At 44.2% G+C, this 24,389-nt stretch overlaps 2 protein-coding genes across 12 annotated transcripts in view; one reads left to right on the top strand and one right to left on the bottom strand.

Annotated features, from left to right (window-relative positions):
- LOC138164907 (dedicator of cytokinesis protein 7-like) overlaps window positions 1-24,389 on the bottom strand; it is a 324,437-nt gene that overhangs the window by 275,749 nt on the left and 24,299 nt on the right. The window lies entirely within an intron of this gene.
- Window positions 1-24,389, top strand: part of LOC138164905 (cysteine protease ATG4C) — a 78,891-nt gene that overhangs the window by 48,084 nt on the left and 6,418 nt on the right. For 5 of the 6 annotated variants that reach the window (XR_011169220.1, XM_069092856.1, XM_069092858.1 and 2 more), the window contains exons 8-10: window positions 6,452-6,530; window positions 7,197-7,273; window positions 15,810-15,929. Coding sequence is in view for 5 of the 6 variants with exons in the window: in XM_069092856.1 (XP_068948957.1) it covers window positions 6,452-6,530; window positions 7,197-7,273; window positions 15,810-15,929 (276 nt within the window). In the remaining variant the exon portion in view is untranslated. The remainder of the gene's footprint in view (window positions 1-6,451; window positions 6,531-7,196; window positions 7,274-15,809; window positions 15,930-24,389) is intronic. The other variant, XM_069092859.1, reaches the window with a different exon arrangement.

Raw genomic sequence — 24,389 nt, 5'->3', positions numbered from 1 at the left:
GTTCCCACGTTCTCCAAAACAGCAAGGCCTGTTGATTTTGCCTTCACAACATCTCTTGCATAGCCCCTCCTCTCCTCTGACTCTGTCCCCATCCTGGCACAGACTCTCCTCACCTCCTGCATGGACCATTGCAGTAGCTGCTGGTGGGTCCACCTGCCTCGACTCTCTGCCCTGTCTTTGCCATCCTCCCTTCCCAAGTGGTCTTTGTAACGCATAGGTCTGAGCATGGCACCCTTCTGCCATACCCATATATACTCCATAAGCTCTGTTGACTCCCTTCTGTCACTTAAATAGAACTAGTCAGTAGCACAATCAAAACTTCAACCTCATTCTCCATCTCCCGCACTGAAGAATTAAGAATAAAAGCTCCCATGCAGGCACAGAGTTACATTTGTGGGATTTGAGAGTCAGAAGGAACCTCGGCGGCCCTCTCGTTCAGCCCAGACCTTAAGGAGGTTATATCGGTTACGTCTGTAACGTGGTCAGCTCTGCTCTGATGCTTGTTTTGGAAGCACAGCTTTGTTCCAGTTGATCGACATTTTATGGTCTGATTTGAGCACGGCGTGAATTTTGAACTTTGCATTTGTTTGTGCTCAATTTTGTCCTCAAGAAACAGCGAGAACACAGAAAACTGCACCACTCCACAAGAGCTCACAAATGGCAACCCTTCTCACGCCCATTTCTACACGCAAACGTGAGATCTTTTTCAAGGTAAAGTGCCACACTGATTGTACATCTTCTGGTATATGCAGTAGGGGCTGTGGGCAGCGTAAGTCTGGTCTGCACCCTCACTACCTCCCGCTGTGCCTCTGCCCCTCTACCCAGAGAGGTTGCCCTCTGGCCTGTAGCTGTGGACTTTGCCAGCCTGGCCCCCAGCACCGGAGTCGGGGTGTAGGCTGAGCAGCAGCCCAAGCCAGATACTGCTGCTCGTTACCATCGTATTTCTGTATTTTAGCCATTTAACATGTATGCAACTCTGCTACTGCTTTTATTAGGTTTCTATTTAAAAAAAAAATGTCCCTGACAAAGATTGTGAGTCTACGGTTTATATTTCCTGCTTTTGCACATGTTGGGCTGGCCCTGTGGCAGAATTTTCCCTCTGGCCTCTGCTTGCTGATGTCCCCTGAGATCATCCCGCCCCTCCAAGAAGCCTCCTCTACTTCTGGGCAGCTGTGGTCCTTAGGAAGTGTTTTCTGAGGTAGAAATGTGCCCGCCCAGGCCCTGTTCCATATGATGACCCTTCTCATGCCTGAACACAGCTCTTCTCTTCCCTCCTGAGCCTTCTCTTTTTGGACCTTCAGTTGGCCCTCACGGACCTCGGACTCAAGCCCGTCAGCATCCCAGTGGCCCATCTCTGGGCACTCTCAGTGTATTCACATCCTTCTTAGACTGTGGCACCCACTTCTGAGCCCCGGACTTCAGACTTGGTCTGACTAGGGCAGGCTACAGAGGCTCCGTGGCCAACTTGTTCTTGGAAGCCAGCATGAAGTACCTCCTGTGTAACAGGCCTTGTACTAAGCACTGGGCATGTGAAGAAAGACAAAAGAATCTAGTCTCTGAAGGTGTTTGTGCATCCCGACCCCCTCATCCAGCGAGTCTGCTGCCCGTATCGGCTCCAGGTTTAGTGAGAGTGCCGTCTGTGTTTTATTCAAGTCACTGACAAATATGATGAACCCTGCGGGGCCCAGAGCACATCCTGGAGTGTGCTGCTGGAAAACTCCCGCCATCTTGGTATGGGACCTGTCACTCTGGGCATTGAGGTTTTCTACCAGCTCCCAAAGCCATCTAGTTCTATTGCCAGACAGTCCACATCTCGGCATCTTTTCTCCAGAAAGAAGAGTGAGATATTTTATCAAATGCTTGGCTAAAATCTGTGTAAACTATACCTATAGGATTTGGATGATTTAGTAGATAGAGTGCTCATCTTAAAGTCAGGAAGACCTGAGTTCAAACCCCACAGCAGACAGTTCCCAGCTGTGGGACCCTGGGCAAGTCACCTAACTTTTCTCATCCTCAGTTTCCTGATCTGTAAAATGGGGATAATAATAATAGGGCTTCCCTCCTAGGGCTGTTGTGAAGATCAGATAAGATGACCCGTGTAAAATGCTTTGCAAACCTTAAGGTGTAACACCAGCACTGGCCGTTATGCCCTTCCCCACTGCTAGTTCGGTAACCGATTCAAAAGGAAATAGGGTTGGCCTGTCACGACCTGATTTTGATGAAAGGCTGCTGGCGCTTTGTGAATGTTCCCCAGACCCAGGAGTGGTGGTTGGGAGTTATGTCAATCATTTGAGCTGTCCCAGAGTGGAATGGGCCACCCTCTGAGGCTGTTGGTTCCTGATCCTCAGGGGGCCTCAGCAGAAGCTGGGCGGCTGCTCATCACAGGAATGTTGTGGTGGGGCTTCCTCTGAAGATTGAGGGGACCCAGTGGCTGCAGAATCCTCTCTTTATTTTTAGCTTCTGGAATTTATGATCACTAGTCCCTTTCTGTGCAAAGATGAATAATTTTGGTGGCTGTGGCTGTTCCTCCGTGCTTTGATCCTTTCTGCAAATCTCCTGATGCCTGTACCAGTAACTGATTGCTTTCTGATTGGCCTGACCAGGGGCTGATTTCTTGGTAACCCACAAATTGCTTGTGTTGTTTGAAGTTGTGCTGTCCAAAGTGACAAGGAAGCTGATTAAAAAAATCTATTAAATTTTGGGGAAGAGACTCTTTCTTTCATCTGTTCAACCTAACATTCCCATCCATTAGATTGTAAGCCCCTTGAGGGCTGGCTCTGTCATCTCTTTTTATATTCTTGTTGCTTCACACAGTTCTTGGCACATAGGTGCTTAATAAGTATTAATTGATTAACTGTACGTTCTGCCCTTAAAGTCTACAAAGCATTGACTGTGGAGAAATTTTCATCTGGAATTAAAAAATGATTCGATGCCTGGGTAAGTTGAGTTTATGTGCTGTCTCAGGTTAAAAAACCAATGTGAGAGTATGAAAGAAAAAGGCAGATTGGGAGCAAAAGTAACTATAGAGTCAAAAGTTGGGGTTTAGTGCACATGACATCATGAGTTCTTGCCAGAGGATAGCCGTGCTCTTGGCCATTAACATCCGTCTTCTTCTGCCAACACTCTTCATCTTTTTGTGAAACACCAAAGAAATTCCCAAGAGCTCACCCTCTTTAGGAGCTCACCTCGGCATCTGTCTTGTTCCCTGTGGGCAGTCAGCCTTCGTGTCGGGCTTCCTCAGCTGTCGCTCATCGAGGGGTGTCCCGCATTGTCCAACGTGCTGTTTCCACGCATGCACCAGGCCTCTCCTTCGTGACGGATGACTTCAGCCTCCTGCGTGTGGCTCAGTGAATCCCCACCCCCCCGGGAACAGGCCCTTTCTTGGTGTGGAAGCGTCTTTGGAGGCTTCACAAAGGCAAGGTCCTGTGCATTCAGGGGCATTCCGGTTCTTGAGCTGCTCCTGAGTTACTGCCGGATCTTCCCTGCCTTGTTGCAGAGGAATGAAGCTGTTCAGCACCGTTGCTTTCCACCTGCCCATCTCTTAGAGCTGTTTGCTCCCTGTGTAAGGTCTCTGGTGACTCCTCACGCTCATTTTCTCTCCTTTCTCTTTTGTCAATGAGGGACTGAGCATTCTTGCTACTTCGTAGGTTCCAGCATGAAAGAGAAGTGATCCCAAAGACCAAACTTCTCTTAGTCAAGCACATAACCATTCATTAAGCGCCTGCTGTGTGCCAGGCACTGGCTTAAGCCCTGGGGATACAAACAGAGGCAAAGGACAGTCTCTGCCCTCCAGGAGCTCCCAGTCTGGTCTCACTCTCAAGTGAGAGGAAGAAAGTACTCTGCAGATTGCCTGGGGAGCTCTGATCAGAGGGAAAACAGTGGTCATGGTAGTGAACCCTTCAGTTAGCAGGAAGTCCTGTGATGTTGCTAAATTGGCAATCTCGTTTACTTTTCTTAATTATGGGGTGGCTAGGAAGATTCCTCTGATTTAAAATAGTTGCCTTTTCAAAGGAAACTCTTGTTTGGTTACTGGTTAAGACCTTGGAGCACTTACTAAACTTATTTTTATTCCTCTTAAACAAAATGTCCCTTCTTTTGTTTGAAGCATGGTGATTTAGATGACTGGTTAGTTCTCTTGGGGTTTGGTAGCACCTAAGCTGGGACCAATGGTATTCTACAACAGACTGCAGACATTGAAAATTTTGAGACTCCTGTTTTAAAGAACGTAGGGTCTGCTTACATGGTATGAGTCTTTTATATAATAGAAATCCTAGGGGCGGCTAGGTGGCGAAGTGAGTAAAGCGCCAGCCCCAGAGTCAGGAGGACCCTTAACACCCACACAAAATACTAGCCATGTAACCTTGGGCAAGTTACTTAACCCCAATTGCCCTCCAAGAAGCAAAAAAAGAAAAAAAAAAGGAAAAAAATCCTTCATGAATATTTTAAAGAATAAATTATATAGTAAGCTGGAAGATCTTAGATGGAATTCTACTCTAAGTAGAAGGGTATCTTGAATAATCTTTTGAGTTGTTCCTGTGATTTTAAAAAATTATTAGAAACAATAACTATTAAAATCAGTAATCAAATAAAGAAATTATGTAAAACTCTTAACCTTGAACAAAGTGGAGCCAAATGAATTGAAAGTAAACATCCAAAAAAATCAGTGTAGTCTAAAGTACCTTTCCAACTCAATCAGAAGTTCCCTTGCCTTTGACTTATTTTCTTTTTAAAAATATAGTTGTCAAGAACATGCCTGCGGTTTCTTTTATGCCAATTTCACTTTGCATCATTTCATAAAGGTCTTCCCGTATTTCTTCATAGCATTTATATGTTTTTATATTAATATCATATTGCATCATATTAACACACCATGATAATCATTGTATCTATGTATATATATATAAATACGTTGTATTTATTATCTCCATTTTTTCCTGTTACAAATAAAATATCTATGAATATTTTTGGTACTGAGAGGGCTTTTTCTTCTTTTTCTAATTTTAGGATTGTGTCCTAAGACACTGAATTTCAGGGCCAAAAGATAAGATCCATTTTGTGACTTGTGTTGCATATTGTCCTCGTGCTGCTTGAAATATTGGCCACTAATCTTCAGTCCTACCACAAATTGCATTATCATGCTTATTTTCCTGTTGCCCCAGCAACACTGAATTATATAATTTTTTTGATATTTTTGTCATTTTTATGGACATAAGCTGGTATGTTAGGGTGGTCTTGATTTGTGTTCTTCTGATTATTAGGAATTATGAGGAGTATCTTTTCTTGTGCTTAACAGTTTCTTCTTTCATAAATAGCCTGTTCATGTACTTTGACCATTACTCTATTGGGGAGTGTGTGCTATTACTCTTGGAAATATCTATCAAACAACCAGCCAGTCAACAAGCAGCTTTTAAATGCCTGCCCTGTCCTAGCTCCTGGGTATGCAGATACCCAGGATGACAGCAGTTTCTTATGGGTTTTGTATTGTCTGTTAATATTTATTGCAAATATTTTTCCCAGTGTCTGTCCTTTCTTTTCATTTTATGCCTTATGTTATGCAAATTTTTTTAAAATTAAACCCATTGGTTTTCTCTCTAAAGTTTCTACTTGATTAACAATTTTCTTTCTTTCATAAGTGAGGCAAGTACATTGCTATTTCTTCCGGTTTAATATGAAAAAATTAAACAAAAATTTAAATAACTTATCCAGCTAACATTTATTGTGTCATATAGTATGAGAAATAGATCCAAATTATCTTTTTGTCCGTATGACTATCCAGTTTCCCCATTTATTTTTGAATAGTGATTTTCAAACATGGTTTTTTTTTTTATCAAATGCCAATATTGTACACATTGGTACTAGAAAATGGTGGAATTGCAGAATGGAGCACAAATTAGGATCCAGAGAGTTTTTATAGTCTTTGCTTAATTTTGACTAGTTGATCTAGTTCCACTTATTCTAAAAAAAATAACCTGTTGTTATTTTACTTGGTGTTCTGTGAAGTCTAAAACTTGCTTGGGAAGTGTTGACATTTTTGTTCTCTTTAGACTTGCTGGAAATGTGAAGTTGGGAGTGCTGGGCCCAGCTGGGGTAGTTGTGTGAGCAGGGGAGAGTTAGGGACCTTCTCTGTATTTCACTTTTGTCATCTGTAAAATAAGGAGGTTGGGCAGTTTTTCTTTATGATCCTGTGAGTCCCTGAGTTTTTAGGATTGGTAGGACAAAATGTCTTTAAGTAGAGCCAGTAAATGAAACGATAGTCCTAATGATTAAAATAAATGCATTCATTTATTTTCCAGTCTTGATTTTTATCTCAAATGATTCAGTGTAAATAATATTTGCATAATGAACATAACACTCATTAAAATCTTGGTAGAAACATCTTTGTTACCTTAAAAAATTAACTTTAGTTTTTTCTGTTGACTTTCATTAAACATGAATTAATTTTTGTTGGCAGGGAATTTTAAGCCTTGAATATTGTGTGGGCATCATTGGTGGAAAACCCAAACAGTCGTATTACTTTGCTGGATTTCAAGGTTAGTGATTTGATAAGATTATGTTTCTTCACAGTTTTCTTTAAAAACCGAGGAAGTTAATATGGGATCACTTGGAAACAAGATGATTAAAATAGCAAAACGAGGGCCTTATTAATTCATCAGCTCCACTAAAATCCACTCATTTGTCATTTGCCCCACAAAGTAATTGGATTCTGTAAAATGTATGTTTAATTTCAGTTGTTGCATAAACAAGGCAGAATGGATGGTTTCGCAAAACTTTCAAAGCCGTTGCTGTTCTAGTCTGGCGGTCATTATTTACAGATTTACTTTTTAGCAGTTTTTAGTGGTGCTAGTTGATGTTAAAATGACAAGCACTATGAGCTTCCTGTCAGGATAACGCAGTACAAGACATTTTTCATATGCAAACTCTAGAATATAATTGTGTGTTTGTAAAAGTAATTTTATCACCAAAAATTAAATGACAGTCTCATCACTTTATAAAAATTCTGCTTATACAAGCATATTTGATTATGCAAAAGTTAATCTGTCCTGTGAAAACCTATGTTTCAGTCAATGAATATCAGTCTGGCAAGTTGTTACTTGTAGGAGGTTTAAAAAAAAACTGTTCTACATAGAAATTGGATTGTAAGCAGTGTAATAATAAGGTGTTTTTTGAATTACTTGTCTTCTGTTTTGTCCTTGTAGATGACAGTTTGATATACATGGACCCTCATTACTGCCAGTCTTTTGTAGATGTCAGCATAAAGGATTTCCCTCTTGAGGTACTACGGATAAAGACTTGGTCCTACTTTCCTTCCATATGAATCAAATGCTAATTATTTAGAGATGTTCCAGGGAGCGGCGTGTTGATAGTGTTAGGGTTACCCATGTTCATCACTGCTTTGCTCCTTGTAAAACCATAATAAACAAAAATGACCAAAGGTTAAATACTCGATGCAGAATTTTAATTTATGATATACTTAAGACTTCATTTATCTCTGTCTCTTTCTTGTGGATACCGGAACCTCCCTGCTCCCCTACCTCCCCCCAATCCCCTAATATAAATGATCAAAGACTCCAAGTAATTTTCTTGAAAAGACAGCTGGGTTGTACCAAAGACCTTACAGTGTTAGGCAGATTTAAAGGGAAAAAAAAAGGAAAAACATAAAGGGAACAAAAGTGGGAGAAGGTCTAGGATGATAAATTGAGGGAGGAAAATGTATCTTGTTAAGTAACAAGCATGCTGATCTAATTAGTTTTAAATATAATATGTTAATTAGAATTTGGTTTCTTTTTAAAATGAATTTTTAAGGTTTTAAATTGTTAGCTTTGGTTGTTTGCTCTAGTCTGAGGGTTTTTTGCCTTTTTGTGTGTCCTGGTCCCTTCTGGCAGGCAGTCTGGGGAAGCCTCTGTGGACTTTTTCTTGGAGTAATATTTTTAAATGCATAAAATAAAATTCATAAAGGAAATCAGTTCTATTGAAATCATTATCCAAATATTAAAAAAAACAAGTTTGTGTAGTTCAAGTTAAGGATCCACACTCTCTAGTATTTTTTATGCCTCTTTCATTCTATTTAGCACCATAAATTGGGAATTTGGGAGTTTATGTAAATGAGGTACCTGGTTATTGTCTTCAGAGTTGCTGCTAGCGGGGTTTGAAAAATTTCTAAAATAAATTTGACTGATTTTTCTAATGTCACGAAATTTTCCCCCAATATCCTTTTCCCTCTTTCCTCCCAGAGAGCCAGCCCACATAACAAATAATGTTTTCAAAGAAAAAGAAGAGAAAAAAATCAGCAAAACTGATCAGTACATTAAAAAAAACCTGAAAATGTATGTGGTATGCCTCAGCCAGGGACCTGTCCCTCAGCTGAGCTTGGGACAGTGGTGTCTACCCAGATCATGTTTGAAGTCGAGCTTGTTCTTGGGAATTTCGCACCCTTCTCTTTGGGCCGTTTTGTGGTTGCTCTTTTCATTTACATTATTGAAGTCATCATCTGTATTGTTTTCTTGACTCTCTTAGGTGTTTTTAAAAAAAATTCCTTTTAACCACTTTATCTGAATGGGCCAGTAAATTTCAAGGGCCTGATGTGAAGCTGAAAAGGACATATTTAGTATTTCTTATATTTCAATACTAATGGCATACTGGCTGATAATGATGCCTGGTGATGTTTGTGTTTGACTGTATTGGGCTTTCCATGGTATCAAAAATAAGTTTGTTTTTTTAAACCTTGCTTCACTTCTTAAAACCACCACCCAGTCAGAACCATCCCTTGTGATAAAGAAGTGAAACAAATACACGTCTTAATCACGGCTGGGAAAATGTGCCTACTTCTGAGCCTGTGGTTCACTTTCTCTGCAGAGAAGAGGGAGGTATATTTCATCATCATTTTCCTGGAGGCCTGACTGGTCATTGTATTGATCAGAGTTTGGATGTCTTTTAGTCTTGTTTTCTTAATTTTTTTTCAATCAGTAAAAATCTACCTTTTCCACCTCCAATCTCCTGTCTTCCCCCCCCCCCCCCCAGTTTGAGGAGAAAAGGAGAAAAAAAACCCCAATAACCTCTTTTCTAAACACGTATTGTCAGGCAAAAATAATTCCTACATTGGCCATATCCAAAAATGTATGACTCAGTAACTTCCCTGAGTGCATCAGCCCTCTATCAGTGAGTAGCATGCTTCCTTTTGAGACTTTGGAATCATGGCTTATCATTCCAGTGATCAGAGTTCCAAAGATGCTCCAAGTTATGTGTCTTTACAATATTACTGTTATTATGTAAATTGTTCTCCTGGTTCTGCTGATCTCCCTGCTCATCAGTTCATTCAAGTCTTCCCAGGTTTTTTTAAACCATTTCTTCCATCACTTCTTACAGTGCAGTATGCCATCACATTTCTATTCCGTTTCTTGTTCCCTGATTGGTGGGCACCCGCTCAGTTTCCAGTAGTTTTCTACCACAAGAAAAATTGCTATAAATATTTTTCCACATCCCTTAGGACTATTCCTTCCTTTTATGCTTGCCCTTTTTTTCTCCCCTTTTCTTTCTGTTTCTATCTTGAGTGAAATGTATTTCTATAACCAACTCTGCGTGTGTATGTACTTTTCCCTTCTTTGACCAATTCAGATAAGTTAGGTTCAAGTATCACTTAATTCCTAACCCTTGTCCTCCTTGATTGTATATCATTCTTCTTCGGTTCTCCAATTATGTTCCCTATCCTTCCTCTCCCTTCCACTCTACCCTCCCTCCAGTGTATTTCTCTTCCCCTTCCATTCTTCATGTAAGATTATGATAACATATCATTCCCAGGCCCACTGTCAAATTAGTCTCCTTCTCTGCCCCTGATAATGCTAGAGTTCAGGGATGACACCTGTACTATCTTGTAAACAGTTATCTTTGTTTAGACCTTTATGATGCTTGCTCACGTTTAACTTTTCTGTGTTTCTCTTGTCTTCTGTGTTTGTCCTTCAAAGTTCCTATGCAGCTCTGATCTTCCATTTCATTAAGGTTCCATTTTTTTCATTGGTATTTGATTTCTTTCTGGCTACTTGTGTTATTTTTTTTTTAACCTGGAAGCTCTGGATTTCGGCTATAATCTTCTGGGGAGTTTTCATTTTGGGGCTTCTTTCAGGGAGTGACTGGTAGATTCTTTCTATTTCTACTTTGTCTTCTGGTTCCAAAAGATATGGTCAGTTTAAGATTTCTTGAAATACAATGTCTAAGCTATTTTTTTGGTCATGGTGTTCAGATAGTCTGATTCTTAAATTTTTCTCCTTGATCTTTTTTATAGGTCAGTTTTTGTTAGGAGGAGATACCTTACATTTTCACACATACACACACACACATACACATTTCAGTCTTTTGATTTTATTTTAATGTTGCTTGTCTCATAGAGTCTGTAACTTCTTTTTGGTCAGTTCTAATTTTCAGGGAGCTGATTGCTTGGGTAAAGTTTTGTATTTCTTATGCCAAACTATCAATTTCCTTTTTTTTTTGGGAGGGGGGAAGGCAAAGCAATTGGGGTTGCCTGAGGTCACACAGCTAGTTAAGTGTCAAGTATCTGAGGCCCAATTTGAACTCGGGTCCTCCTGACTTCAGGGCTGATACTTCATTCATTGCACCACCTAGCTGTCCTCAATTTCCTTTTAAACTCTTCCATTCCATAGCTCTCATTTCTTTTCTGTTTTTTTCCCCTTCATTCTTCTCATAATTTATAAAAATTTTTTTAACTCTTAAAACAAACAACCCTTGCTTTGTTCATATCTTCTAGAAATTCGAATTGAATTTGTGTCCAAGCTGAGTCTGTTTTGAGGTTTTGCTTGTAGATGTTTTGGAACCATTCTCTTCTTCTGGGGTATGTCTTAAGCGTCCTCGTCACCACAATAGCTTTTTATGGTGAGGTTCATTTTTTGCTTTTTCTTCTAGCCTCCCTTCTTACTTTACACTTTTTGTTAGGACCGGGCTGTGCATTCCTGGAAGGAATGCAGCACTAGAAAGATACCTTTAAATTTTCCCAGCCAAATGCTTCATATTTAATGTGACCTTTTTAACTTTCCTATGGTCAGAACAGAGAAGGCCCGATGTGTTTTGTCCTGTTGACATTCCATACTGATGCCTGAGGAAGCGCCACTTGACATCCCTACCTTTCCCCACTAGGCAGGCATGGCATTTCTAATTGGTATCTGTTGTGGTCAGGATTTTTGGTAACCTGAGCCACACACCGGGTCCATCCTGACGTAGGCATAGGGCCCAGGGCCATCTGTGCCTTGGGTGAGTGGGCCCAGGTTACATCCCACGGTGTGCCCTCCACCCTGTGTTTATTAATAGTCCGGTTACTGTGACCATCAGGATTGGTCTGGAAGGGAAGAGGTATCTCTGAACAGCCTGAGGAGGGGTGTACAAGCTCTTGGCAGAGCCCTAGTCATGGGCATGTGAACTTTGGTGCTGTCAGGGAAGAGGTGTGGAGATGGCCGGAGGGGGTGACATTGGTGTGGACGAGTTTGTGGTGAGTTCGCTGCTCCATTGTTGGGGACAACGTATCCTTCAGGTGGCTACATCTGGCCTTCCACCCATGTCCTGAGAGATGATGAATAGATGGGACCATGTGATACCTTGTCCCTCATCTCGTCCCTGAGGCTGGATGTTAACTCTTTCAAGTCTTAGTTCCCGGGCTGAAAATGTTGGCTGTGAGAGATGTTGGTGAGACCAGTGGGTCTGGAGATGAGATCTCTGGTTTACATGCCGGCTCTCCCACTTTCCACCTGTGTGTCTTCAGGTGGGTCACTGATGTGGTCCCCTCACCCTCTGTGAGCCCCCAGGTTCTTCATCAGTACAAGGATGAGAACCATACTTCCACCATGTTTTATAGGCCTGTTGTGAGGACAAAGCTGTGTAAGCCCAAAGATGCTATATTAATGGGAATTAATATTCTCGTCCAAAGGGCAATGGGGGTGAACATTGCTGGACTCTGATAGAAGTGGGTGAGAAGGCAGACCCACACTCTCACTAGTAAAAGTGACAGATGTCAGCAGTGCTCCCGAGAATCCGGACTGTGGCAGCTCAGGGCGTGTGAGCAGGTGTGCTTTCGGTAGGACTCTTAGAAAGTTTCATACTAAGCAGCTGTATAATGTAACAATGAAAAGTACTTGTTTGAGTGGGAGTGTGACAGTCCCCACTCCATAGAAAGGGACAGGAGCTGTTCAAGTCCAGAGCAGCCTTTAATTTTAATTTTAAATAACTAAATAAAAAAGCAGGCTTACATTTTGGGCATCAGTCCTCTGAAAATGTGAGATAGAAGCTTTTAAAAACTGGAACTTCCTGGCACCTGACTGCCAGTGACATGATCTATCTTGATTATACGGTGTAAATTAGCAGCCAGGTACTGAAGGCTTGTGTCTAGATACAGTGTGGAGAGTTTCTTAGGGTTGATTGGACAATATTTTGAGAACTGACTTGACCTGTAATAAACAGAAATCAATCTGAATTATGAATCGGTCTTGTTTTCTTTGAGTTCAGAATCTGCTTGAATGAAAAGAAGCTGTATATACAGCTACAAGTTGGAACAATTTCAGTCAAGTCCTGGTGTTGAATTCATGATGCCCTATACTACTTGGAAAGTAATTTTAATTTTAATGTTCAAAACAATCATATAGAAAAATGCAGTGTTTGACACTCCTCTGGGTGATGGTAGGTCAGGCCAAGGCAAGGCCTGGAAACAGACCAAAGGGCATTTATGTTGTTTCTCCCAGTGCAAACACGTGGTTTGCTCTTTGGATTAGACTCCATCTTGCAGGTGAATACAAACAGTATTTATTGACTTTTTCTTCCCAATGGAATTTAATCCATCATTTGTATCTTAAGCACCAACTATGTGTAAGGCACAGTAGTTAGGAAGAGCAAATCAAAGACTCCCTGCCTTCCAGGATCATCATCCTGATTGAGGTTAAATAAGTAAGTAGATGAGCCTTAGCAAGCTTGGACTGGAGGTGCCCTCACACACCAGCAGAACCTTGGAGGAGATGGGAGACTTTAAGAGGGGGAGCTGAAGGAGGGCTTTGCTGGGCTTTTTTGCTCCTTCCCTCCTTCCTTCCTTTTGTCCTGTTTGGCCTGGGGATTTCTTTGGAGCATAGTAGTTCTTTAGGAGGACCTCCCTCTGCCAAGAGAGGATGGGCACCAGGTATTGCCCAGCTGGTTTCAGATGAGCTGCTTTTTGACTGAAAATGGAAATCTTTTTCTTCATCCTGTGACCTGATCTCTTGACACTTCCTTCTTGCAGTCAGCCCTGATTCCCTCAGCTGAAAGCTCTCCCCTCTCACAGTGTTGCACGTTGGTTAAGCCTCTCTTCTCTGCTGAGGACAGCTGGCTTCCACAAACCCAGCCTCTTCACATAGCATAGGGCAAGAGGCAAGGCCTGGGATGTCTTTGGCATGAGGAACTTCTGAAGCAGGAAGCTCCTTCCGCCATGCAGGGCAGTGCTTCTCAGCAGCTTAGAATCTCAGGGAGTTCCCTGGAGGAAACCAGAAGTTCAGTGACCTGCCAGGGTCACACAGCAGAACTTGAACCTGTGTTTTCTGACACCATGCCCGGCAGCTTCTCAAGCAGTCCGTAGATAGGGAAGTGAATTAAATGGGGAGGCCTTATTCCTGTCTCCTTTGAGTTGTGCAGGTGGTGATTTCAATGGCTGGTGCAAGTTGAGTGATCAGCAAACTTAGGTACAGGCCCTGGCGCATAGAAGAAGCACCATGCTGGGTGGTGCCGCTGAGTCCGTGTGGAAGCCCGGAGTGAGCGTCTTGGCGGCTGTGCTGGACAGATCCACCTTTTAACAGCTTCACCACTAAGAAAGTGGAGCCGTGTTAGGACACTTCCATTGCGGGGAATACCAGCTGTTCCCTGGGCCTCTGGAGACTCCTCCGGCCCGTCCACCAGCGCCAGGTGGGGTCCCATTGCACAGAGGCCTCTCAGCGAAGCTTCCTGCCCAAACCAGGATTCGTTTGCATGGTCTCTGTTGCTGTCTTTTGACAAGGCATGTGATCAGAGCCTTAACAAATGACTGAAGTGATTTAACCAAAGAAAGCATTTGTATCTGTGTGTTTTGTCCCTAGAATGTGGGTACACGGGCCACTCGTTAGACCAGGAACAAGAGAAACGTGCAGGCCTTGTAGCATGCGTAGGTGCCTCTGACCATTGGGGATCTAAGAAACAAGAATTTCAGACATTTTAATCACTGATTTTAACACCCAAATATTAGGCTCCTAAATAGGCCTCATTGAGTGTGTGGTCTTGTTGGCCTCTGAGTTTGTGAGTTTAAAGATAGCCCATGTTCATTCTTAACTAGGTTAATTCTTTGGCTAAGGGAAATTCACTTGGTATTTTTAGGGAAAGTTATCCGTACACTAAAATTCACCATTTGGAATGATTTCAGATAATTTGAGCTGAAGGCTAATGCTTGAGTTTGAGAGACAGTATGGTGAGGGGAAAAGTATTGGAGCTGGAGTCCGGAGAGAGAGCTGAGTTCAAATTTTGGCTCTGACGCAGGTGGCAAATCACATCACCTTGCTGAGCCCGTGTCTCCTCCCTGTAACCTAGATCTCCCATGTGCACCACATACTCCAGGGGCTGTTGGGAGCAAAAGTATTTTGTGAACCTTCAGGTGCTTAGTACTACGACCACAGAAGCAGTTGGAATGGTTCTTTTCCCTCTGCCCCCTGGGCCATGGATTGAATTGGAATCCATATCATTACCCACTGCCTATCAAGAAAATCCTATAGCACCCAGGCCAGGGATCCCCGGACAGTCTCATGCAGACCTGCTTGGCAAGAGGGTGAAGTGACCTGTCTCCCCTGGGTGTGGGCCGCAGCAGGAAGTGTCTTCAGCATGGGGTGAGAGGAGCTGTGTGGGGGGAGGCATCTTTCTCTTCCTGTTCCTTTCCTCCCTCCGTCTCCAGCCTCCGCTGGCCTCTGCAAAGAGCCTGAAATTCCTCAAATGTGTTAGGAACTTAGGAGGAGCTTGGGCTGACCAGTGTAGGAGCCTTGATTTGGGGAAACTAATTGATTTCCTTGGGACCAGTGTATCATGTAGACTCGTTAAATAAATCCATCAATAGGTTGGGTGCTGTTGAGAATTTTGGTTTTATGTCTGCCTCTATGCTTTATCGAAGGGCTTTCAAACTTTCCAGCTTTGTATCATGGAATGGCATGTCTCAGAGTTTTACCTGACATAATCTAACTGGGTTGCAAACCTGGTGATTTAAATACAGGATGTCCCCGAAGTCTTAGCACAGTATTAAACTATCGAGGCTGAAAATGGCACTAAGACTTTTGGGACACCCTGTCCTTGACATGTGTACGCGTGCTCTGCAGTCTTGCATGGTTGTTTCTCCTGCAGATATGTCAATGTAACTGGTTTTTACTGAGTGCCTAACTGATGGGAAGGGGAGGAGGAAAAAGAGGGGGAGGAGGAAGAGTGAGAGGAAGGAGAGGGGGAGGAGGTGGAGGACTTTCCAGGTCGTGGGGAGAGAGCTTATGTGAAAGGTGCTGAGCAATAGCAGTAGGAAGTGTCAGGACTGCACACTCTTCTGGGGGGCTACATTTCCCTTACTCTGCAAGATGACACTAATTATTAATAATGAATAAAGTAGACCTGTGTGGAATTGAAAATACATACAGTGTTAGTTAGCTACATAGTTCTGTGCTTTGGAGGGAAAGTCCGAGAAACAGGAAGCATGGCCCTTGTTAACCAGTCCAGATGATGGTTCCCATTATGTAAAACCCATAAGAAGAAAATGTCGCTTTAATCTCCTAAAGGAATTTTTTCTTCCATTGCAGTCATTTCATTGTCCTTCTCCCAAAAAGATGTCGTTCAGAAAAATGGACCCGAGTTGTACCGTGGGATTTTACTGTAGAAACATCCAGGACTTTGAGCGAGCTTCGGAAGAAATCACGAAGGTAACAGTTAACATTTGTTCGAGACCCGTCCATTCAGGTTACATCTGCAGCAGCAGAAGTGAAGGATTATAGGGTTTTTGAGGGGTCACTAGTTAAAAGAGGCAGCCTGTGCATTTGGAAAATGTTTGTCATGGAACTGTTCTCTCTCTCTGTATATATGTACACAAATACACGTGTGTATGTATTTATATATATATATATATATACACACATGCACATATGTGTAAATAATATTGACAGAATTGGTGATGAATCACAAAAAGCAAATAGAGAAATACTGACTAAAGAAGGTTTTTTTCTTCAGGTGGAGCCCAGGACAGCCACCTGGAGTGACTGACTGGGGAGCCAGCGGGTCGCTAGGTGGCGCTGTTGAAATAGAAATCCTCCTACAGACTGCTGCCTTGTGCAGGCAATTGGCCTCCATTCTACTTGAAGAGGGTTTTAAAAGGGCAATCCCTTAGGGGTAGAGGGAAGAACTAATGAAGGATTTGATCAGGCCAAATTGCGCATTATTTCTTGTTAGTCCAACTGCTCCTTTGGTTTTTAAAAGAGAAAATGGTCCTTTTGGATTCTGACTAAGTGGGATTGTAGGTTTCCAGTGAACTTCCGGATCTGTTTCCTTTAAAGGATTTCGAAGGTTGATCTGAACCCTTCTCGTTTCCTTCACACTTGTGCATTTTCCCGGTTTCTCAGAGGACCGGGGCCCCTTTCCCAGGCTCTCCTGGCCACTGCTTATGCCACCAAGCATCAGGAGAATTAGCTTGGTGGGAGCCAAGGCTCCTAAGACCCAGCGTCCCCATTGTCACGTGATGCCAGGTCTGTGCTTGGCTTTTTTAAAAAACAAGACACGATGGTGTTTTTAAATTTGAGCTTAGACGCAGTGGTCAGTAGCTTCTCACTCATTTTTATTGCCAATTAATTTTTAAGCTGAAAATTGGCTCTGAGGATACAAGCCCATTTCCCGGCAGTGAGAAAAATCAAATGACTAAAGTTAAATCAGAAGTTTCCTGTAAGTTATGTTTAGTTTACATGACCTGCCATGTAAAAGAAGAAATTTAACGGGTCCGTGACAGAAAAATGAATGAGGAGAGGAGAAGATGAGATATGTGAGAACCTTCTCTTATGCTTCATTTTTCAGTTGTCTGCCCCTTCAGCCTCTTTTTTCAACATGGCAGGCCAGGAGCGCGGAAATGTCTATTTTCTTGGTTCCGGTGTCTAGTATTTGACAGTGGTCGCTACAGCCTCTTTTTAAAACTATTAGTGAACAGGATTGGACCTTTTTTTTTGGTCTTGATAAGACTGTAAAGCAGACACTGAAACAGACAGAAACACTTCGCTAGTAATAGTAATAATAATACAGGCTGCATTTATGTAGTGCTTGGGGTTTGCCAAGTGCTTTCCAGATGTGATCTCCTCTGTCCACACAGCTAGCCAAGGAGGAGGAGGGAGGCATTATTGTTATCCCTCTTTTACAGATGACGAAAATGAGGTAAACAGGGTTAAGTGACTTGGCCAGAGTCTGAGGCCAGATTTGAGCCTTTTGGACTCCAGGCCCGGTGCTCTGAGCCCCCTGGTGGCTGCCATTCACTCCCTCGTTTTGGGAAATTCCATTCTCACTTGGTAAATGTAACATGAAATAAGGAGAGCCCTGGACATGACCTCAGAAGGCCTGGGTCAGAGGCTGTGTGTCCATCATCCCTTACGAGGCCTGTGACCTCGGGCCCCTGTTCATTCTCAGTTTCTTCACCTGTAAAATGGGGCTCATAATCTCTGTTGCCTTTACCATGCAGGAGAGTTGTGTGGATCAAAAACAGTTTTTGTAAGAGGGTTCTGAAAGCTGTGAAACACTGCCTAATTGGGGTGTCCTGGCACAGCAGGCAGAGCCTAAGGGCTTGGGCTTGACCCTCCCCTTGGCTGCTTCCCTAGGGGACCCCTCCCAAGTCTCTCCCATTCTCTCCCCCTCCATGTCTGGGTCTGTAAAGAGAGGGGTTGGACCTCTGTGGTCCTTGACAGCTTAAAGTCTCTACTTCTGGTGAGTGCAATCCTTCCACAACAGAACATGTTGAGGGTGCTTTTAAGACCATCCAACACACTTAGTCTGATTTCTGGGGTAGAAACAAGTAAGAAGCAAGCGTGTGCTGTGGCCCTCTCCTCTTCGACTCAGAGATGCCTCTGCAAGGCCCACAGCTCGAGGTTTTGTCATGAGGGAGCAGCCGGGGTCTTTGTGGAGGGGAGGGCCTCACCTTGATTTCTGGATGACCCTTTCCAGAAGAGCCATCCCTTATGAAAAATAATTTAAAAACCTCGTTCAGCACGACCAGCACATCAGCCAGGCCGACGTTTGGGTGTTGTCACACACCCTCTACTCTGCCGAGGAGAGAGAGCAGTGCATCTACATGTTTCTTTTTGGGGCATCAAACACGGCTCTGCTCATTTCACACCTGTGTCTGTGGGCTCATGGTTCTGTTCATTCTACTTAGCATCAGTTCTGACAACTCTCCCCCTGCTTCTCTGCATTGTTATTCCTGGGCTGTACACCTACCAGGTGTGTAATAATTGTTTTTGTTTTTTATTCAACTGTAGTTCTTAAAAGTCCAGGAACATTCCATTTCATTCACATACCACACTTTGTTTATTCATTCTCCCATTAATAGGTATCTATTTTATATCTAGTTTTTGCTATTACAAAAATACAGCAATAAGCATTTTTGGCATATATAGCTTTTTAAAAAAATTATTCCTCTCCTTGGAATATGTGCCTTATTTGGGATCTTTGGCTCAAATGGAATGGACATTTTAAATTACCTTCTTAGCATCATGCCAGTTGAGAATGTCTTACTTTTAATGCATTTGGGCTGATGATTGCTAGTAGGGACATTTGGAGAAAGGCAGAAAGTAAATTAAGGCTTCTATTGAAGGAAGTTAGACTTTCTCTAGAACAGCTAACTTCCATTAAGTAATAGTATTGTTAAATTGTAATTAATGGCTTTTGGTAATGACACTAAAAATTCATTGTCATAATTTGACAATTTAAAATAGACATTTTGTAATCTGTGTGGTTCTAGAATCACAGAATCTCAGGACTTGGAAAATACCCCAGAGGTCACCTGATCCAAACTCCTTTTAAGCAGGGATCTTTTCCACAAAAGTGCTTGATGAGTGGTCATCAGGTTTGTGCATGTAGGTATCCGGTGTTGGAACTCGCCACCTTGCAGAAACAGGCCATTCCTGCAGTGCATTGGGTTACTGCTCTGGATGTGTGGGGTTTTGGTAGCAGACCATTTGAGAAGCTAGAACTACTCTTATTTTGCTTCTGTTTTCTCTGTTCAGGAGAAAGGTTCTTGTGCTATAACATACAACAAAACAAAAGTAATTAACATAGAGTTGAATCTCAAGATAAATGAGAATATAATTAGAGAACTTAGCTAGCCATGACTTAGCCAGCCCAAACCACTAGCCCAGACAAATTCCTCCATGGGTGTGTGTGATTGCTAATGGGAGGGGAGACACAAGACTGAGGTCAGCTGCCCTGATTTTCAAAAGAGAATGGCCCTTGCAAACTGTAGCCCAGTGAGGTTGCCTTGTGGTTATCGGCGGAATTCTAGATTCTATTATCGTGGGATTGTCAGTGTGCATCTGGAAGATGACATCTGAGACCACAAAACTCAGCATGGCGTCATCAAGAAGAAGTCATGCTCGCAAAGCTGCCTTTTTGACAGGGTCACTGGGTGCTAGTTAAGGGGACTCTGGTAGATTGTCAATAACATCTAAGATGCTTCTCTTTGTGGAAAAAATGGAGAGGTGTGGGCTGTGTATGCATGTCAGTTAGGTGGATTCAAGCCTGATTGAAAGGGTTGACCACTGAGTGACAGTGCCTGGTTTGATGCCCATTGGGGAGTCTGGTGGAGAGCCTTCGCGGACTGTTCTTGGTCACGACGCCCTTTGCCATCTCACCAGTGACTTGGATAAAGGCTAGGTGTGTGCTTGTCATGAGTCACCCACTTCCATGGTGGCACAAGGAGGGGAGGAATTGGGCTTTAGATTCTGACAGAGTAAGACTCCGAAGAACCAGAATGGGAAGGTGAGCTGGACTGGATACAGTTTAATAAATTTAATAGGGACTGGGGGAGGGGTTTAGAAAACAAGCATTTATACAGCGCCTACTCTGTGTCATCCATGGGCAGCTCGGTGGTGCGGTGGGTAGAACATCTGGCCTGGGGTCAGGAAGATCTGAATTCAAATCTGGTATCAGACACTCGCTGTGTGACCCTGGGCAAGTTCTCCCCCCTGTTTGCCTCAGTTCCTTTTCTGTAAAATGGGGACACACTGAAGAAGGAAATGGCAAACAGCTCCAGTATCTTTCTTTTCTTTCTTTTGTTTTTGGAAGGGCAGTTGGGGTTAAGTGACTCACCCAAGGTCACATGGCCAGTAAGTGTTAAGTGTCTGAGGTCAAATTTGAACTCATGTCCTCCTGACTCCAGGACCAGTATTTTATTCACTGCGCCACCTATCTGCCCCCGCTTCAATGTCTTTGCTAAGAAAACTCCACGGACAGAAGTCCTTGGGTCACACAGAGTCAGATGCGACTGAACAATGATGTGCACTAAGCACATCTTGTTTGTGGCTGCTAATATTGTTCCCTTTCTACAGCTGAAAAGACTGAGGCAGACAGGTGAAGTGACTTTTCCAGGGTCATACAGCTAGTAAGTGTCTGTTCCATATTTGAATTCTGCTCTTCCTGGCCCCAGGCTCTTGTGCACCATTTTGGCTCCAGTGTTTAGGAAGGACTTTGACAGCCCTGTGAACATCTCTACCCTCCTGGGTAGAGGAGCAGCAGGCGAAGGAGCAGTGGATGGATGATTAAGGGAGAGGAGGTGATTTGTGGGGAGCCCGAGAGCTTCCCTCTTTGTGGTCCTGGAGGCTGCACTGGGTGTGGGGGGCGGGGAGTGGGGGTGTGGCAGAAAAGCATGCTTCAGTTTGATGTGAGGAAGAGCAGTCAAGACCCCCCCAGGGCACTGGTCCCCCTAGAAAGCTCTCTCTCTCATGGGGGTCTCTGGGGGCAGACCTGGAGGGTCCTGCAGGTGTTTGCAAGTGTGACCTGTCCATGGTATCACTTTGGGCCCCTCACTGTCCCAGACCTTCCTGGAATTGTCCATGCCTTCCTATCCTCGTGGACTCATGGGACTGGACATGTCACAAGCTTCTCTTACAGCTTTGTGGAGTTTTATGTTCTCAGTCACATTCGTTACCCTCTGCCCCCTCTGGTAGGATTTTACAAAGGATTCTCTTCCAGCCTCAGGGTGCTCTGGAAGCTCGGTTTCTGTACTTTGAGAATGAGTTAGGTCCTGGCCCAAGGGGTCTCTGGGTGCCTTTGGCCTCCTTTTTGTGGCCGTGTGTATGTTCAGGTCACACAAGATGTCACAGGAAAGTGCACGTGGGAGGCGTGAGCAGCCAAGGGTGCTGGGCAGGGCTTTTGGAGTCAGAGCACCAGGGTATTGCCTGCATGATCTTGGGCAAATAAGCTGACCCTTCTGAGCCTCAGTCTCCTCATCTGCCTCTATAGTCTGATGGTCTGGATGGTGCTGTTTTCAGAGGACATTGGGCTCAGTGCCAAAGATTGCAGGATATTGCAGAGATTCCTAAATAACATCCTCAGACACATACAGATTCAGCCCAACAACCCACACAGGCAAAACCAAATGCACGACAACTGTGCAAGTCATGATGGCCGGTTGGGTGGACGACTCGTTGAGCTGGTCTGTAAGCCCTTCTGTCTCAGACAACTGCTGCAGGGGGGCGGCGGGTAGCTGGGAAGTGGTACAAGGCTGGTGATTTCAAGAAGGGTGCTGGCAGCCCCTGCCCCTGAGGAGCTCACCTCTTAATGAGGGAGGGCATAGCATGGACCATATCTGGGCCAGACACAGTCCATACAGAGGAGATGGAAGGAAGCCTCAGGGGAGAAGGTGCTAACAGCTGGGGGAGGGGGAGCCTCCTGGAAGGTGGTGCTTGATCTGAGCCTTGAAGGAAGTCAGGGGGACCAGATGGTGGAGGTGAGGAAGGGGTAAAGGGCAGCCATGGCAGACTGAGCAGAGCAGCAGGCAGGCCAGCTTTGTAGAGCACAGGGAAGGCAGTGGAATGGAGTAGGTCTTGGAATGAGCCTGATTAGTCGTGTTTGATCTGGGAGCTACCCAGGAGCTTTTTGGGTGTGTGTGGTGGGCAGGGGAGGAGACCGACAAGCACTTTGGCAGCTCCTCCTCTCTCTGGAGGACAATTAGATGTCAAGAGATGATCAGGGCCTGAACTATGGGGACATCTGGGTGAGCGGAGAGTGGGCTTGTGTAAGAGCTTGTAAGGGTAGGAACCATAAGCTTTGTCCGTCGATTGGTTATGAGGGGAGAGTGAGAGGTGAGCAGTTGAACATAGCCCTGAACCTGTTGGATTGAGATGATTGGATTTTCCACAGTCATAGGGAATTTGGGAAGAGGGAAGTGTTTTGGAGAAAAGATATTGAGTCTGATTTTGGATTTTCCCCCAATAACCTAAAGTTTATCCTTGAAATAAAACCCATCTTTTTAATACCAGTATTCTTCCAGTGACACCGTAAATCATGGAATAGGATAATCTTTGAGGAATTAAACTTGTGGGTTCCCCAAAAGGCAACGGACAGTGTCCTGTGGTCATTTCTAGGATGTAGTGTACTGGCAATGAAGAAGCTGCTGAAATAGACCTTAAATGAAGCATGATCATAGAAACAAGAACGTGGGATGGCAGAGGGAAGCAAGAGGCATATAGCAGCATTCGTGTAATGTTAGAGTCTGAGACGAGGATCCAGCATGTCAGGCAGACCCCAGAGACCATTCATGAGTCTGGCTTTGTCAGAGTTGTACAGGATGAGAAGGCGGGGCCGTGATTGGCTCCGATGTAAGGAAAAGCCACACTGGTGAGACGGTGTCTCCTCCGGGGGAAGCTTCAGCTGAAGGAGGTTTGGTGTTTCCCAGTGTGTCTTCCAACATGTTATCCATCCTTCGGTTTGGTCCAGGGGCACATGTAGAACTTTGCTGCTCTGTTTGGATCCAGTGCCCCAGAGGGATGTCCCTCCTCAGGAGGCCAGCCTTCTGCAGCTTTGGGGATTCATAGTCCAGTTCCCTGGCCTGGGTCAGTTCAATTCAGCATCTACTTTGTGTGAGGTGCCGGGCATACAAGGACAAAAAATGAAATCATCCCTGCCGTGCAGGAGTCAGCATTCCACAGGGTGGGTGCAACAGAGGCAGAAAAGTGATGGGATGGAGAGGGCACAAGCCATGGTGCTGCCTCCTGGCCCTTCTACGGCCACCGCCCTTGGTCTCGTCCTCCTTGCACCTTCTCTTCCATCCTCTCCACCTCCGTCCCTTCCACCTTCTCTCCCATGTTCACCCTTGTCCCTTCCACCTTCTCTCCCATGTTTTCCACCCTTATCCCTTCCACCTTCTCTCCCATGCCCTCCACCTCCATCCCTCCCACCTTCTCTCCCATGTTCTCCACCTCCATCCCTCCCACCTTCTCTCCCAAGTTCTCCACCCTCGTCCCTCCCACCTTCTCTCCCATGTTCTCCACCCTCGTCCCTCCCACCTTCTCTCCCATGTTTTCCACCCTCGTCCCTTCCACCTTCTCTCCCATGCTCTCTGCCCTCGTCCCTTGTACCTTCTCTCCCATGCTTTCCACCCTCGTCCCTTCCCATCTGAGTTTTGAGCTCCCCTATACCTGCTCCTGTTCCAAACTTGCTGTTCCAGGCTGGATTCCATCTCCTCAGATCTCTGCTGTTTATAACACACAGGAATTTTATCACTGAGAGTGAGAGAGGGAGTTCATCCTAAGGTGCTTTCACATGGGCAGCACAGGCCCCAAAGACAGCATTTCCTGTCTCTTAAATAGCTCTCCCTTTTTGTCCTTTGTCCTTCATTACACAACAAGCTCCTTAAGGTTAATGACCGTGTAAATACTCTGATGTTTAACAATTGGCCTTGGAAGGGAATTTGCTTTGTTTTTTTTTTTTACTATGGAACTTAGGGTGTTTCATACATATTTCACTTGTTCTCAGACTAGTCGCATTTATTTTACAATGCAGAATAATTTTACTTTGCATGGTATAATTATTGACTCATTTGTACTTGAGTTTGAGACTAGATATTCATAACTAGGAAGTGGAAGTTTGTGATTGATCACCTGTTGATCAATAGAACGGATCAGGGTTTGAACAATGTCCCATGTGACCCATGTTTCTGGAGGATCGTACAGGTGAAAGGTTGCTCAGGCCATGGAGTGTGATCTCTTGTGCAACGTGGGGATCCCGAGCATTCTGAACAGATGCTCCCCGGCCTCCGTGTGAATACTGAGAGTGACTTCGAGCTCCCTCCGTCCTGACGCGGTCAGTGACTTCGAGCTCCCTCCGTCCTGACGCGGTCAGTGACTTCGAGCTCCCTC

This window comes from Petaurus breviceps, unplaced genomic scaffold (assembly GCF_028583685.1).
Source record: "Petaurus breviceps papuanus isolate PSGF00001 unplaced genomic scaffold, PetGlider_PUasm1.0 207, whole genome shotgun sequence".
Classification (NCBI taxonomy): Eukaryota; Metazoa; Chordata; class Mammalia; order Diprotodontia; family Petauridae; genus Petaurus; species Petaurus breviceps.
Note: the sequence above shows the minus strand (reverse complement) of the source record. Positions and strands in the feature narration are given on the sequence as shown.